Source organism: Orbicella franksi, chromosome 5 (genome assembly GCF_964199315.1).
Source record: "Orbicella franksi chromosome 5, jaOrbFran1.1, whole genome shotgun sequence".
In the NCBI taxonomy this organism is placed as follows: domain Eukaryota; kingdom Metazoa; phylum Cnidaria; class Anthozoa; order Scleractinia; family Merulinidae; genus Orbicella; species Orbicella franksi.
The window spans coordinates 21560825-21577400 of record NC_138149.1 but is presented as its reverse complement, the minus strand read 5'-3'; the positions used below and the strand labels follow the sequence as shown (position 1 = coordinate 21577400).

The 16576-nt window shown below is 39.2% G+C and overlaps 4 protein-coding genes across 4 annotated transcripts in view; 3 read left to right on the top strand and 1 right to left on the bottom strand.

The window, feature by feature from the left end:
- The window catches only part of LOC145486750 (uncharacterized), a 10800-nt gene extending 6815 nt beyond the window's left edge, over positions 1 to 3985 (top strand). Inside the window, exon 2 of the mRNA XM_081465461.1 lies at positions 1 to 3985. This exon is cut by the window's left edge and continues 1214 nt beyond it. Within this exon, the coding sequence (XP_081321587.1) occupies positions 1945 to 2427 (483 nt within the window). The 5' untranslated portion in view covers positions 1 to 1944 and the 3' untranslated portion in view covers positions 2428 to 3985.
- Positions 1 to 15855, top strand: part of LOC145486746 (uncharacterized) — a 26467-nt gene extending 10612 nt beyond the window's left edge. Inside the window, exon 2 of the mRNA XM_081465457.1 lies at positions 4042 to 15855. Coding sequence (XP_081321583.1) covers positions 5410 to 6057 — 648 coding nt within the window. The 5' untranslated portion in view covers positions 4042 to 5409 and the 3' untranslated portion in view covers positions 6058 to 15855. The remainder of the gene's footprint in view (positions 1 to 4041) is intronic.
- The window catches only part of LOC145486742 (uncharacterized), a 307059-nt gene that overhangs the window by 222579 nt on the left and 67904 nt on the right, over positions 1 to 16576 (bottom strand). The window lies entirely within an intron of this gene.
- Positions 1 to 16576, top strand: part of LOC145486752 (uncharacterized) — a 102177-nt gene that overhangs the window by 76082 nt on the left and 9519 nt on the right. The gene's annotated exons all lie outside the window — the stretch shown is intronic.

Below are 16576 nucleotides of genomic sequence, written 5' to 3'. Positions count from 1 at the left end.
TAGTACTTTAGTACCAATGACTAAGAGAAAAAAGTACACAAAAGGTTCCTAAAACGGGCAGCATATGCCCGAGGTTGTTGGATCGGAGATTGAAGAATTGGTTCAGTTGCACCTGGACTCCTACTCCATTTGAGTTACTGGTGGGTGAGGTGATACCTCGTGTTTGCGAGCCATTTTTTAATGCCGCAGCACTGATGCTCAACTAGTATCTTCATGGACTTTTGGACCCCATTCCAAATGTTTTCTGTTGGCAGCATCGCGGTTTTTCCGAGCCAAGTAGGAACCTCTATTTATCAGATGGAGTTCATCTGAATTCGTCTGGGCAGCACTTGTTGTATCGCAGCTATCCAGGCACCATCTTCCAGGCCTCACACATACTGGGTTGTCCACCTTCATCGTAAACCTTTTCTTTCCTTGCTGGTTTTCCTTGATTTGTTATTTTTATGAGGCCCTGTTTCTTGATTTATTTATGATTTTGAGGCCCGGTTCGGCTGTTCTTCGATTTAGTTATCATAGGGCCTGTTCCTCACTATATTTATTAATAAAAATAAAATAAATCATAACAACAAACCAAATAAAAAAAAATAATTAAAACAACATTTAAAGCAGAATAAATTAACTAATTTAAATAACTTCAAGCTTGTTCTTCATTGTTTTACTGTTGAGTTCTTGTTGCTCATTTATTTGTTTTTGTTGTTGAGCCCCTGTTGCTCAAATTTTTGCTAAATTTTTGCCAAGTTCTCTTCTTTGGGAGGTCTTGTTACTTCACCAGAGCCCCAAACCATGGGCTAGTTCCCAGTCTTTTCGTGACTTTGCCTCGTTTAAACAGGAACAGCAGTCCAGAGCAGACATGAAGAGGAAATGGGCCTACAAGCCTGAAAGTTGCAGTGCTAAGTACAGCAAACACAGTGGAGGTGCCAGACGAGCATCAGATTCTAACCAGTTGGCTAGCAACAACAGCATCTGACTATTTGTCAGCTGCTTCCCCCTTTCACTTTCAGACAATCAAATGCCAAACAGACTTGGAACTTTCTTAACAAATTGGAACTTGCTCACAATGGATAAATGAATTCTTCAAGCTGTTTCAGGGTACAAAATACCTTTCCTTGGACCCCGCATCAGTGGCAGGCTCATTCGACAGCCGTCCTGGAAGGACAGCTGATGGAGTTAATGAAGGGGCCAATTCAGTCTGTAATATCCAAGGGTGCATTTTAGTGGTGGATCCCTGCCCACAACAGTTCATATCAATACTCTTTCTGGTGGAGAGAGGACCAGGGACAGGAGAGTTCTGCCCTGTGATCAACCTTAAGGCACTAAACAGATTTCTTCTAACCGGGAAGTTCAAAATGGAGGGGCTCCATACCACTCGCTCTCTACTCCGCAGGGTGATTGTATGAGACTTGACCTCAAGGATGTCTACTATGTGGTCCTAATACACCTAGAGTCTAGGAAACATCTTCGTTTCTAGGTCAAGGGAAAAACTTACGAGTTCCATTGCCTCCCATTCGGCCTTTCCCTGGCTCTCAGAGTCTTCACCAGAATCCTCCATCTGATTGTAACCAAACTGCTTTCAGAAAAGATACGAAGATTCATGTACTTGGACAATCTTGTCCTGATTCACCATCAGAAGGACAGGTGGAGTGAGATTTTCATTATGTGCGGAGACTTTTGTCCAGCCTGGGCTTCATAGTGAAACTCAAGAAATGTTCTCCAGAACCAACTCGTTGCTTAGTCTTTCTGGGTGTGGTACTAGACACAACTTGCATGTAAGTTGCCCTGCCAGAGGAACAGATTAATTGGATACAGGGAGCATGCCAGGCAATGCTAGAGTCTTAGTCAACATCCCAGGGTGGACTGTGAGGTAAATGAACCATGCCACACAGATGGGAATGTGGGTAGCATCATTATTTGCAGAGCCCTGTAGTGCCAGTAGGCTCTCTTCCAATGGTTCAGAGGAGACCAAGACTTCAGATATCATTGTCTCAACCATCCCTGGAGGACCTGAGATGGTGGGTGTCATCGACTCTGCACACTTGCAACAGTAAGGACATCACACCTCCTCCCTTCAACCTTGCCATCAGGACTGATGCATCTTTACTGGGCTGGGGTGCAACCTGCAATGACAAGTCAACCGGGGGATGCTGGAGCGTGGAGGAGGCAGGACAAAACATCAATTGTTTGGAATTCAAGGCAGCCATTCTAGTTTTGAAGTCATTCCTGAGAGTAGAAATGCAGCCACCACCCGAGTCTGGGCCACCATCCTCCATGTCATATCCTTCTGGAGATGGACGACACAACTGCCGTGGCTTATGTGAACATGAGGGAGGCACTCAGTCACCATCTTTGTCCCTACTGGCCTTCAAACTGTGGTCCTTCCTGCTGACCAGAGATTCATGGGTGACAGGCCACACTTACTGGGAGTGCTGAATGTGGAACCAGGTGCAGCTTTAAGGGAATTCAAAATGCATACAGAGTGGATGCTTCCGAAGGACAACACTTCTATGTTCTGGAGATAAACCTATTCGCCTCATGTTTGAACCATCAGCTGCCTCTTTATGTCTTGCTACTTTCAGACCCCAGTGCTTCAGCAGTGGATACCAGACTGGACTGGAGCCAGTGGAGGAGTTTCATCCACCCACCAGTGGTGCTGCTGCCTACTAGTAGCCCCAGACCGGCCAGGTCAACCATGGTATACTCAGATTCAACTGATGCTGACAGGTACACTATACCCACTTCCCAAGGAAAAGTCACTACTGTCTCTGCCTTTTGACCAAGAGGCAGTTTACCCTCTGCAGCGGTCTCTTGATCTGACTCTATGGCTGATATCAGGTCAGCCTACCAGGCAGCAGGTTTCCCTGAAGAGGCGACTAACATCCTCCTAGTGTCGTTGTCCCAGTCAACCAAGAGGCATTACCAGGGTCCTTGGTGGGCATGGTTCAATTGGTGTTCTTCCAGAGGCCTGTGCCCCTTCTCAGCACTGGTCACAGATGTGTTGACCTTCTTGACAGAGACAGTGACAAATCAGTCCCTAGAATAGAGAACTCTGGCAGTCTATTAGTCTGCTATTTCACAGGGACATCTGCCTCTGGATCAGACTGAGCTTCAAGACCTTCCAGTGTGGTCTCCTTTCATGAAGGGGATTCTTTGCATGAAGCAACCTCAAAAAAGTTGTTATTGTCACTGCTGATTAGACAGGTCAGTTGGTGGTTAAGCCAGGAGACTTTAAATTACCAGCAGGAAGACAGCATGTAAACCTAGGTGAAAATAAAACCACAAGTGCACTTGTTCAACTCCTGTGTGCATTGCTTCCTCTTTTCTATTAGGTGTGTGAGGCTATGCCAATATTTCTTCATCTGTTTAGGCCAAGTGAAGCCAGAGTGATAAGTATAAAAATGCATACAACCTTATTGAAGCCCTGTTTCAGTGAAACTGGTTCTAATAAAAGGCAGTTTGAGAATAAGGTGTATGCAGCGGCATTCACTAAGTACTTGAGAGAAGCAGTCAGCAAGTTGTCTCAGTTCTGCATTTTGTACTTTGAAATCACATTTTATCAACTGCACTAAATGAATGAAATAAAAGCTACCAGTTCTGTGCTCAACCCTGGCTGAGTACAAGAGCTTCAAAATGAGTGTTAAAAAATTCTTGTTGGGTAAAGAACCTCCAGCCTCTATTTTAGCAATAAATGCCCAAAAGAAATTGTTTGGCATTGCAAAGAAAATTGCCTCTTAATATAATTTTAGGACTATAAAATGGACATATATGTCAAAATTTATATCTTGTTCTCTTGATAGACTGCTAGATTTCATTTTTTTGATAATGAATTGTACCATGTTGGATTCACTGCTGTTTATATGTACATCATTTGAATGGCAATACCATTAGTGGGCAGATCATCAATTTTCAGAGAGTTCCAGAGCTCTATATTTGTGATTCAATTGCTATGTTGGGTTTTATACCTAAACTGAATAATATACAGGTTAGGTGTACATGTAGTTAAAGCATACAGTCCTGACAAGTATAATTACTGTGATTATTTTACAGGTTAAGAGCCACTTTAGAGCTTGCTGATAACTTTTTTTGGCTTACAAAAGTGAGTTTTTACTCTGTTATTTATTGCATAAACTGCTGATCAAGCTGTTTAACTCAAATACTATAAGGTAACTTTAGGTGGCAGAAGAGGTGCTGTAACACTGGGCCGCGTGTTGCTGTTTGTTACCAGAACTGACAAGAAACCCATGCTGGGGTTTGAGCTGCATCCTTCACTTGACTTCACAGAAGTGTCAAACTCATTTGCTTCCAACAGAGTATTAGTTACTCATAAAGATAAATAAGGTCTGGGTCGAGGTATGTGGACATATTTTTGTTGCCCCCCAACATTTCGTTTCTGAGCTATGATTTTCGGCTTGTAATTTGTATGAATTTGTATGTAATTTGCCAGCGGAGAAAACAGCAAAAGAGATTTCATCAAGCCCAAACTCCTCACCCAAACGTTCAGCAGATGTGAATTTGGGGGTCTTCGAGGTCGTTGAAATGCCAGGCAATTTAGAGTCAAAAGTTGACCTCATTCTTGGGAGGCTTGAAACCATGGATTAGAGGCTTGTGAATATCAATACCGCAGTGTTAAACCCGGAGAGTAAATTTGACAAATTGGAAGGTAGAGTTGACAAGCTCGAAAATGCTCCATTGACCACGAGGGGCACCTTTAGAGAGATGGAAGATGGCCTCCAGGAATTTAATACTCAAGTTAATGAAGCTAAAGCAGCTGGTGAGAAAATTAAAGAACAATGTAAAAGTAAATGCAAAGAACTGGAAAACAAATTATTGTATGCTGAAGTCTACCAGAGGTGAGAAAATCTGCATTTCTACGGAATTGAAGAGACAAATAAAGACGAAAATTCACTGCAAGTCCTTCAATCTTCTGGAGCAGCAATGTGGAGTCAAACCAGACATACAATTTATTTCAGTAAGTCCATGGGATTGGAAAACCCCACAGAGATGGAAGCCCTAGAGCGATTATTGCTCAAATCCTTAGATATCGGGACAGAGATTTGATTTTCTCAGAGGTAAATAGGCTAAAGAATACCGAGTACAGGATCTCTGCCGATGTGCCAAGAGAAATCGTATATTGAAGCAAACTCCAGTCAACGAAGGTGGTCGAAGCAAGGAAGGCTGGTAAGATAACCTTTTTCAGTTGCCCTGAACTTGATAAACTGTTTATTGATGGAGTCTTAAATCTACTCTAATTCTTGCTGGATTATTTAATTAACATCGTTGTTATTGCCATAGTTTGTGATATGCAGCAACAAGCTTGAGATTAGGAAGAGCTGTCAAGGTGTGCGGACATTAATTTTGAGCTCTGTGACTACTACATCAAATGGCGAGAAAGACAGCTCTATACATTTAGACACAATGCCAGATAAAGAGGGAAATGACGCGGAAACAAGTCAAGAAACTCACAAAAGAAGAAGAATGATGAGAGGCTCTCAGACAGATGATGAACCTTCAAATTCAGAAGAATGGAATCCGCCCAGCAACATAGCGGCAACGCTCGCAGAAATAAACAGTAACCTGGACCTTGCTTTAGCTGGAATAAAGGAAATCGAAGAGCTCAAGGAAAAGCAGCGCCTAATGCAGAAAGAAAATTCTGACTTGAGAGAAAGCCTGGAGTTCGCTTACAAGTCCATAGCGACCTTGACTGAGCAAGCGGACACTCAACAGAAGACGCTATCAAAGCTCACTGAACATGTGAATAAATTAACACAAGGTGCTACTGTTGAGAAGGAATGCACCATAAAGCTAGAAAGCCATAGCAGAGGGAACAATCTTATTTTCTACAGCATTCCCGAAGTACGAAAAGAATCCAGTGCCATGACAGAAACTCTGCTAAATACCTTCTTGGAACAAAACCTAGATATGGCAGAAGAAGAAACCAACGAAATACCAATTGAACAGGCACATCGCCTCGGTAAGATCAGAGAGGACAACAAATCGTGCCCAATGGCAAATTTAGCTTTCACAAAGACAAATAGCGTGTACTATCAAGTGCTCATACACTAGCGGGAATAAATTATGGCATTTCACAGGATTTTCTGAGAGAGATCGTTGAAATATGGGTTTAGTCAAAGTGATGAAAGAAGCAAAGAAGGAGGCGCAAGAAACAAGACTGATTTACGATAAACTGTATATAAATGGTAGAGGATACAGACCAAATGTGACCCTCCATACAAAAACACGTCTTATGAAACATGGCAATTTGGGTGAAACGGGGTTTCAAAAGGGTTTCCAAAGGGTTTGAAACTCCCGAAATCGGGTTTCCAAAGGGTTTCTAAAGAGTTTCCAAAGGGTTTCAAACTACTGAAACCGGGTTTCTAAAGGGTTTCCAAGGGGTTTCTAAAGGGTTTCCAAAGGGTTTCTAAAGAGTTTCAAAGGGTTTCCAAAGCATTTCCAGAGGGTTTCAAACTATTGAAATCGGGTTTCTAAAAGGTTTCCAAGGGATTTCTAATGAGTTTCCAAAGCGTTTCCAAAGGGTTTGAAACTCTTTGAAACCCCTTGAAACCAGGTTTCTAGAGGGTTTCCAAAGAACTTTTAAAAGCGTTAGCAACAGGTTTCAAAAGAGTTACCAAAGGGTCTATTATTGTTTTTAAGGTAATCCAAACAGGTTTCCTATCCTATGAAAGCTTTGAAACCCCTTGACAAAACGTTGCATGTAAGACATGTAATGTAGTGTGATAGAACGTCTTGAGTATTAGATTATACCTGCAATGCGTTCTTTCAGCTAAGTTTATTAATTTTGGTTATTAATTGTTTCCCAGTTAGCGCGGGCTTGAAAACTTTTCTGTTTTAAAAAACGTACCGAGGTCGACACAATGAACTGTTCACTCATGTGAAAACCTTTCATCGAGTATTCACGGCCGTTGACCGCGACCACATCATGTCATAATTAAGTTATGGCAAGACGATATTTTGTACCACGCTGTTTTGATGTTCACTGAAACGCTCCTCTGTTAAACTGACGAAACTGCGTGTTAGATGTTTAAATCTTCCTTGAAAATTGTTTTACGGTAACTTACCGTTCGAACGACTTGCATTTAATACCGTTGGTGACATTTTCACATCCGTTATAATAACCTTACGTCCGTTAAACGGCAAGCAAAAATTGAATGGAAGTTACGAAGAAGTGTTATTGTTCGAACGGCCACAGAGCATATCTAGTACCGGGATTACTGACACGGAACAACTGATAGACAGCTAATAACAGCGAACAGAGAATTTCGTATGAGTATTGAACTTTCAGTTTGACAACTGTTAGACCTGTAATTCGACAAGACCGACCTACATTCAAGTAATCACTTGCTCGCCGTGTATTAGTGTCGCATTTTTGACATCTAAAAATTAACGTACCTGAGCATATTCCATAATCAGCTACCAGCTTAACTTCTTTGCATAAAATATATTCCGATGGCAAAACACGAGAAGCCGATGCGACCATTTCGCTTTTCATGGTTTTTCAGATCTTTCAGTGTTCAAGCGTGTATGTTTTTGGCATGTGAGCGGTAACACAATACGGTAAGGTTCTGTCACGGTTAAAAAGGTAAAAACTATTTCTCTGGTTTTATTTGGGATAAATCAATGATTCAAACGGTGAAATGCTCTCTGCTTATAAATAGGAAGTTTAATCAAGGGTTCTATGACGCACTTTGCACTCTTAGCTAGTTTTTCCACCAGCGAAAGTTTTCTTTCCACGTCCATCCCGTTAACTGGCTTACTGTCTCCTGTAGCGTCACGGCTAGTAATGAAAAATAAATTTCTCCGGTTCTACTTGGGATAAATCAGTGATTCAAACGGTGAAATGCTCTCTGCTTAAAAATAGGAAGTTTAATCAAGAGTTCTATGATGCACTTTGCACTCTTAGCTAGTTTTTGTGCTAGCGAAAGTTTTTTCTTTCGGCATCCATCCCCTCAACTGGCTTACTGTCTTCCATAGCGTCACAGCTAGTAATGAAAAATAGATTTCTCCGGTTCTACTTGGGATAAATCAGTGATTCAAACGGTGAAATGCTCTCTGCTAATAGATAGGAAGTTTAACCAAGGGTTCTACAATGCGCTTTGCACTCTTACCTAGTTTTTCTACCAGCGAAAGTTTTTTCTTTTGGCGTCCATTTCGTCAACTCTTATTGTCTTCTGAGAAGCGTCGTGGCTAGTAATGAGAAAAAAAATTTCTCCAGTTCTACTTGGGATAAATCAGTGATTCAAACGGTGAAATGCTCTCTGCTAATAGATAGGAAGTTTAACCAAGGGTTCTACAACGTGCTTTGCACTCTTACCTAGTTTTTCTGCCAGCGAAAGTTTTTTCTTTTGGCGTCCATTCTGTCAACTCTTATTGTCTTCTGAGAAGCGTCATGGCTAGCAATGAAAAAAAAATTTCTCCGGTTCTATTTGGGATAAATCAATGATTCAAACGGTGAAATGCTCTCTGCCAATAGATAGGAAGTTCAATCAGTGACATGCTCTCTATTTATAGATAAAAAGTTTATCGAAATTTTCTATCACGCCCTTTTGTAAAAAAGAAAGAAGTCGCCAACTCCTTTGGAGTTCTTTAAAACTGTTACCAATGAAGTGACCTGCCTCCCAACAAATTAATGAATGGAACTGGCTCGTGCGAACATTTAACTTCTCAGCAACATGCTTGCTCTATTGTTAGCAAAATCTTGGAAAACAGCACTTGGCAATAAAATTCTTCACTAATAACTACAAATTTACATCAAACTGATATGTGTTGCTATTGTCGCATTTTTCTAGCCCTCTACCTTTCTGGCGCCAAAACCATGAAACAGTAAACCTTGTTGAAAATGTAAGCTTCATAGTTTACTTAGTTTGCCTGACAATTGGGACTTCGAAATTTATCGACAAAATCTTCGAACGAAAGTGAAAGCGTTTTAAATATCTCGGTAAATTGATATCAATTCTATGTGGGATAAAAAGAAACTTTTCAATTCAAGGCGAGATTATTTCAACAGAAAGCGAAAACAAACATTAAACACTGTGACATGAATTTCATCACATGTTGGACGCGACAACGCAGTAAACATGCAATGCCGTCTGGATTAATCATCCGTTTATTTCATTTTTGACTAGTTGAAAATGGAATTCATACAACAGTGTTGCTTTGCTAAATGTGCAAATGAGACCTAAACCTTTCAAATGCACTGTAACAAGACTCCTCGAACGTGATTATAATTTCCATAAATCGTGATCTTCTCATTGTGATTGTAACGCAACGTGCGTTGCCAGTCAGAGCAATAAAACACTCATTCATGTATTACTAGCAGATTGTCGGCCTGTTTATGATAACTTGACACAGACAGCAAAAATTACTCAAAAGAAGGAACAAAAACCATTCAAACCGAACAATGCCTTTAACAAATTACCGAGTCTAAATAGTTCGTTAGCAGGATCGAAAGCCAACATGTTTCATATTTACTTGCAAGAAAGCAAAAGTTTTGTAACGAACAAACAGCTTAAATGGAAAACAATTTCAAATTCTTCGGAAAGCTTGAGAGAATTAGTTTAGAGAAAACGTAGGCAGAATTACGTAGTAGCAAACAAAATATTCAAAAGAAAAGGTCGCACCTCACGCAAATAATTATGCAAATGATTCAAGTCGTTGATCTCGCATGTAAAAAATAACCTATTCCCATTTACATTCGCAGACGTCTGCAATTTTCGCCACTAAACTTAGGAGAAGTTTTACATGTGTTATATCTTTTGATCTTTCTTCAACTATAAATAAATCAGTACCGAGTCATATGGCAAAATAACATTTCTGCAAAAAAAAATTAGCATGCAGTGCTGTCACGCAATTACGCCAGTGAACGCACACTAGGAGAATATTTTTTTCCCTGGCACTTTCAAATCGGGTTTTCAAAGAGTATTCGGAACATTTCGAAGGGGTTTCCAACGTGTTCCGCATTCCAAAGAATTTCAAAGTGTTTCCAAAGGGTTTCAAAAGGGTTTCAAAGCATTTCAAAAGGGCTTCCAAAGGGTTTCAAAGCGTTTCCAAAGGGTTTCAAAGTGTTTCAAAAGGGTTTCAAAGTGTTTCAAAAGGGTTTCCAAAGGGTTTCAAAGCGTTTCCAAAGGGTTTCCAAAGGGTTTCAGAGCGACCTCAAACCCCCTAGAAAACGTGGATAAGACGTGTTTTCATATGGGGGGCCACAAATGTATAATATCCAGAGACAGCATAAATACAGTGCCTTGAGTAACTCAAGACAGACTTGCCGCAATTGTGATCATTTACATGTCTTTACTGGAGCCTTTACTGAAGCCAGACCCAAACTAAGTATATTTTTATGTTTTCCTTAATTAATGTAACTATTCGTTTTTTAATAACTATAATTGTCAAATTATAAGGTTTTCAATAAACAATAAAGAATAAAAAGTAGCGATATTAAAGAATGACGTTTCAACGGCTCCATGCCATCATTCTCAAATTCAAATAAGATATGTTATGTGAGTTCGTTATATAGTGAATGTACGTGTGAAGGTCTCAGTGCATACGATTAAGAGATAAAAAATAATTGATGAATAAAAATAAAATACCAAGCGTGGTGCGCTTGAACTGTCAAATAAAAAGTTTCGCTTTAACGGAGTCAGATTGAGTGTTATTAAGTGTTGGCTTTTTGTTTTTGATGAGGAGCATTTCATGAATTAAACAATCCAGTTTCTGATTACATTTCTTGAGGATTGTTAATTGGTCATGGAGATCTTTGTTCCTCAGATTGTGTATGTCCTGCAGGTGTTTAGCAATGACAGAATGCTTAGGCTCATTAATGTGCTAAAATAGGTGTCGGCATGTATCGCCCACATAATCTGCGTCGCACAGATCACATTTGTATTCATAAACAACACATTGTTCGTTAACAAGAGGTGGTTTGGGTTCCGTCACTTTGATTTCTTCAGCAATTTTCTTGCTCCTAAACACTGGGCGCAAGTCACTGTTAATTTTCTTTGCAAGATCGGAGAGCTGTCTTCGTACTAAGTCGGCTAATCACCGATCGTTAAAGGGAAGAATAATCCGAACGGGCTTATTAACTTGAATATCAAGTCTCAATGAATCTGGTGATTGTACAGTTAATGAGTCTCTCAGGGTACTTAAGCTTGAGAAAGATCTCTTTCAGGTCAGCTTTGTCAGAATTTTAGTCTCACCCCAACGTTCGCTAAGTTGAATGAAACGAAATCTACTAAGTGGAAGCAGTCTTCGAAGCAATTTGCTAAGAATGTCATCATGGAGGAACTTTGCTTTAAGTCGCAGCAGAATGTGGCCTTGAAGAAACAGATCAATGAAATCTACAACGAGATTTGCCAAACATGCTCATCTCTTCACTATTTATGCATCATGAAAATGATGGCCCTTCTTCGTAAGAAACGGTACAAGAAAATAATGAACGACCATATTTCAAAAAGTGCAAGGATGTTACACAGAGACGTGGATGTTGACGAGCATATCCAGAACATATCATCCCACCAGCTAATGTTTTTCCAGAAACTTGTACTATGCCGAGATCTCAAGTTTGCTATTCCTCAGCGCCAGATATCTGCCATGGAGGTTAAAGCCAACTTCGAAAAGGCCTACTGGCAACACGAACCAACCATCTGTAATGACAAGAAAGAACTGGCCACAGCCACACTCCAGATGGACATGTGGAGAGATTTAAACCCCAAGGCAAAAAGATATACTTGGAGACGGAACAGACCAGAAGTGCATTGCCATCTAGATTTCTTTTTGGTTAGTTTAAGCATTGCTGAAAGAATTTCAAATGCTGATATTTTCCCGGTGTACAAAACAGACCACTCTTTATGTAAAATTGACTTTAATTACCATTCCAATCCCAGAGGACCCAGTTTCTGGAAATTAAATTCCGTACGTTTGAGTGAAGTTGATTATGTAAACGCTATCAAGTCAACAATAGCTGAAACAGCCAGTGAGTACGAAAGTGATGAAGTCAATGAAGTGCTACTGTGGGAAATGATAAACCTTAAAATTAGAGATGCCTCAATGAAATATTCCAAACTCAAAATGAAGAAGATCAAAAATGAAGAGGCCAATATTGACAGTGCACTAGCCGCCCTAGAAGAGCAATTAGAACAGGGCATAAATAATAAAGATGTCCTTGAGGAACAAATAAGGTGCAAGAAAAACGAATTGGAAAATATTATACAGTGCAAAACAAAAGGGGCCATAATTAGATCTAAGGCCAGATGGTACAACGAAGGTGAGAAAAATAGCAAATATTTCTTGGATTCAGAAAATAGACACTGTAAGAGGAAAACAATAATGCAGATTAAGACGAGCAACAGTTCATATGCTACAAATGACCCAGATATTTTAAAAGAATGCAATTCTTTTTATAGTTGGCTTTACGCCTCAAAAAAAACACAGTGACATCATTTTCTGACAACTTGTTTTTGGCAAGGTACACCCTTTACTTAATGATGTCGATAAGCAAAACTGCGAAGGACTATGACTGAAAAAGAATGCTTAGAGGCACTAAAAACAATGGAACCCAGTAAATTGCCCAGAGCAGACGGCCTTCCTGCCAAATTTTATAAAGTTTTTTGGAAGGATGTCTCTCCTTTTCTTATATGTTGTCATAACAAAAGCCATCAGAAGGGTAAGCTTGCTTTGACCCAAAGAAGAGGTATCATTTCACTGATCCCAAAGAAAGATAAGGCACTACAAACACTGAAAAACTGGAGATCCATAACTTTATTAAACTGTGACTACAAAATTGCATCCAAGGCGATTGCTTCACGTCTCAGGGCCGTTTTGCAAAATTTAGTAGACAACGACCAAACGGGTTTCTTGAAAGGACGATCTATTGCAGAAAACATTTGCTCGATTAACGTCATCTCATACACAGAATCAAAGAATATTTTTAGGTTACTTCTGTTTGTTGGCTTTGAGAAAGCCTTCGATACTATTGAATGGGCATTTGTTGAGCAAACACTCAATCATTTTGGTTTTGGCTCTTCTTTAATTAAGTGTATCAATTTGTTTCACTGTGATATTCAAAGCTGTGTTATAAATAACGGTTGGTCAGCGGGTTTCTTTGAATTAAGTCGAGGCGTAAGGCAGGGGTGTCTGCTATCGCCTTACATTTTTATCTTGTGCACAGAGGTGTTAGCCACCACCATCCATAAAGATAATGAAGTTAAAGGAATCACAGTGGGCAGCACCGAATGTAAGCTCAGTCAATATGCAGATGACACCACTCTGATTTTAGATGGCACTCCAAAATCGTTTGAGCGCTCCTTTGCTATATTGGAAAAATTTGGTGAGGTTTCGGGCTTGCAAGTAAATTGTGAAAAAACTGAAGCTCTTTAGATCGGCTCCAAGAAAGGATCAAATCAGATTATATGCTCTGATAAAAATCTTAAATGGGTGGATGGCAAGGTTAAGGCTTTAGGTGTTTGGTTCTGCATTGATTGTGATTGTGATTGTGATTGTGAAGAAGAAGAATTACAAAGAGAAGGTTCATATGGTAGAGGATATCTTAAATAATTGGAGAAACAAGAGATTAACTTTAATTGGTAAAATCGCAGTTATTAAGGCTCTAGCTGCATCACAATTTGTCTATATTCCATCATCAACAATGTCATGTTCAAAATTGCTCAAAGAAACAAACAATCTTCTTTTTAAATTTCTCTGGGATAACAAGGGCGACAAAAGGAAGTGGACTGAAATGATAGCAGATTACCAAGATGGAGGACAGAAGATGCTAGACATAATAGAATTTAATAAAACCTTGAAAAGTTCATGGATACTTAAGTATATTTCAAACGACTGCAAATCTTAATGGAAGTGCTTTTTCGATTTTCGTTTATCTATGGTAGGTGGGAAATTAGTTTTTCTCGGTAATTTGGCACCAAAAGATGCCAAAAACCTCATTTAAAAGAAGATTTCATCCAGGAACTTATTGAACTGTGGACGGACTTAAATTGTAGGGATTCCTTTGCCTCTCAAGCTAATTTCAGTGCTGGTCATATGCTGATCAGAATGGCAGGCAACACTATATCTTATAAACACTGGGCAAATGCAGGGGTGATGAAAATTAACGATCTGATGACAAGTGATTCAAGAATAATATCTTACAGTTGTTTCAAAGATAAGTTTTGTTTTCCAGTTTCATTCCTTGAATTTTGTGGAGTAACCTTGGCTATCAGGAGTGCTACGAGATCTCTGAAATTGACATTGCCAGGAGAAAAAATTCTAGAAAATGTCCTGCTTAAGTTAAACTCGTCCAAGAAACCAAGTCAGGCAGCTTACTAAATCCTCATCACCAAAAAATGTACTCGCCCAGAAAAAAGCCAAAAGAAATCGATTAGAGACTGTGAACTCGACAATGTGGAAAGTTTGGACTGGGAGTCAATGTATCTACTACCTAGGATATGTACGTTACGCACCAAATTAAGGAACTTCCAGTTCAAATTTCTACACAGGAGAACAGCTACAAACTCTTTTCTATTTAAAATTCAATTTTCAAAATCAAATCTTTGTCGTTTTTGTCAAACAGTGCAAGAAACGCTGCTTCATCTTTTCTGGGAATGCTCAATCACAGAAGCCTTTTGGAATAGTGTTCAACAATTTTTCATATCTGTTGATTTAATACCAGCCTCACAAGTTTTAAATTTTTGCCAATGTTTAGGTCTCAAAGGAGAGAAAAGCGCTTTGTTATTCAATCACTGTTTTCTACTTGGTAGATTTTACATTTACTCTTGTAAGTGCAAAAATGTTCGACCATCCTCAATAGAATACGTTAATCAGGTTAGATGCAATTTAAAAGTAGAAAAACATACTTCAATTATTACGGGAACACAAAACGCTTTCCAACAGAAGTGGCACAAAATACTCCAGTCACTATAACTTCCTCATCTCTCCTTTGAACTTTTGTTTCAACAGGTAATTTAATTAAACAATATTTAGGTTCTCCTTTACATTTTTGAACAGCTTTTAACTTAGTATTTCTTGGCCCTATGTATATTTTTTCCCCTTGTATCTACTTTCATCAGTTGTTAGAATATTGTGTTAGCAGCAGTAGCAGTATTGTATCTGTTAGTTGTATTATTTATTTTTGGCCCTATTAGTAATATTGTTAGTATTTAGAATTAACTCCTGTAAAAAAAATTTTCTTATATTGTTAATGTTGTGAGCAATGTTGATTGGTATTGTAATTTGTAATTTGTAAGAATTGATAGATTGTGATGTAAGTAACTTTAGTTTTTTTTTTGTAAAATTGTACATAAAGTGTAGTATTGCAAAAAGAAGCAATAAGCTTGCCTTTATACGAATGATTACTGTTATGTTGAATTATTATTAGATGTTGTTAAACAAAGCAGGGGGGAACGAGTATGCCAACCATCATTTCTCTTCTTTGCTTATAGGTTCTGTATGTTTTGTGTATATTTTTGTTTTGCATGTTAACTAAATTACTTCCCTCGAGTTGTTCAACTCTGGCACAACAGTTTTTCTAGTCACCTTTATCATGTTTTGCCGTCATTGTTATTCATCAGTGTTAATTATGGTGTTCATTGTAAGCGTTATACTGGAAAGCAACAAAATTCTATTAAACAAGTGCCGGCATGTTAACATTTTCATATCATATAAATGTATGCAAAAATTTTCACCTTTAAAACTATGTCTAATCTGTTTGTGGCCTTTGAAAGTTCCAAGGTTTGAAATCAGTGGTAGGAAGTAACTTGGCATTTAAATTAATATTATTAAATGCTCGAGGGATTCGCTCTTTTGAAAAATGGAAGGCCATATTCGGAAGGTTGTTCAAACAAAAGTTGATACAGTGCAGCTCAGACATATCTCAACCAAAATATATGCGTAGTTCGTGTCAGCCCAATACGTGTATACGTGTATGCATATATGCACATACACATATGCATATACACCGATTCAGGCTATTACCGGAAGTTGCATGAAAGCGAGGCCTAAGGGCCCTCAGAAAGGCGCCAATCTCAAAAAATATGGCGGACGAAAGAGACAAATAAAACCTGTCACAAATGCTGTGCTGCAGCGCTATGTAAAAATCATTCTGATGATCGGAAAGACCTCATTTTCCACGCTTTCCCACGAGACCAAAGTCAGAGAAAAATATGGATGGTAAGGATGAAACGTAGTGACGAAAAATTCACTTCTAATGCATCACTCTTCTACTGTTCCGAACATTTCACCTCGAACGATTATAAAAAATCTTTAACTGGCAGTAGACATGATCTTGTAAGGAATGCAGTTCCTTCTATTTTTCCTTGGACGGTGGCTCACGACAAAGGGAGTGAGAGGTCCGAAAGAGCAAATGTTCGTGACGGTAAAAAACGCCGAATTTCAGTTGCTGGCCCATTGGAAATGAAGCATCTTGAGTTCCGGATGTAGTGAATTACACTTCAGAGAACACCCGTAGAGAGAAAGAGTCAGAAGACAAACCACAAGAGAGAGACTTGCCGAGATTTGTGAACTCATGGAAAAGTTATCCCTTTCAAAATTCTCCCTAGAACGTTTTAGCTCCAATGATGAC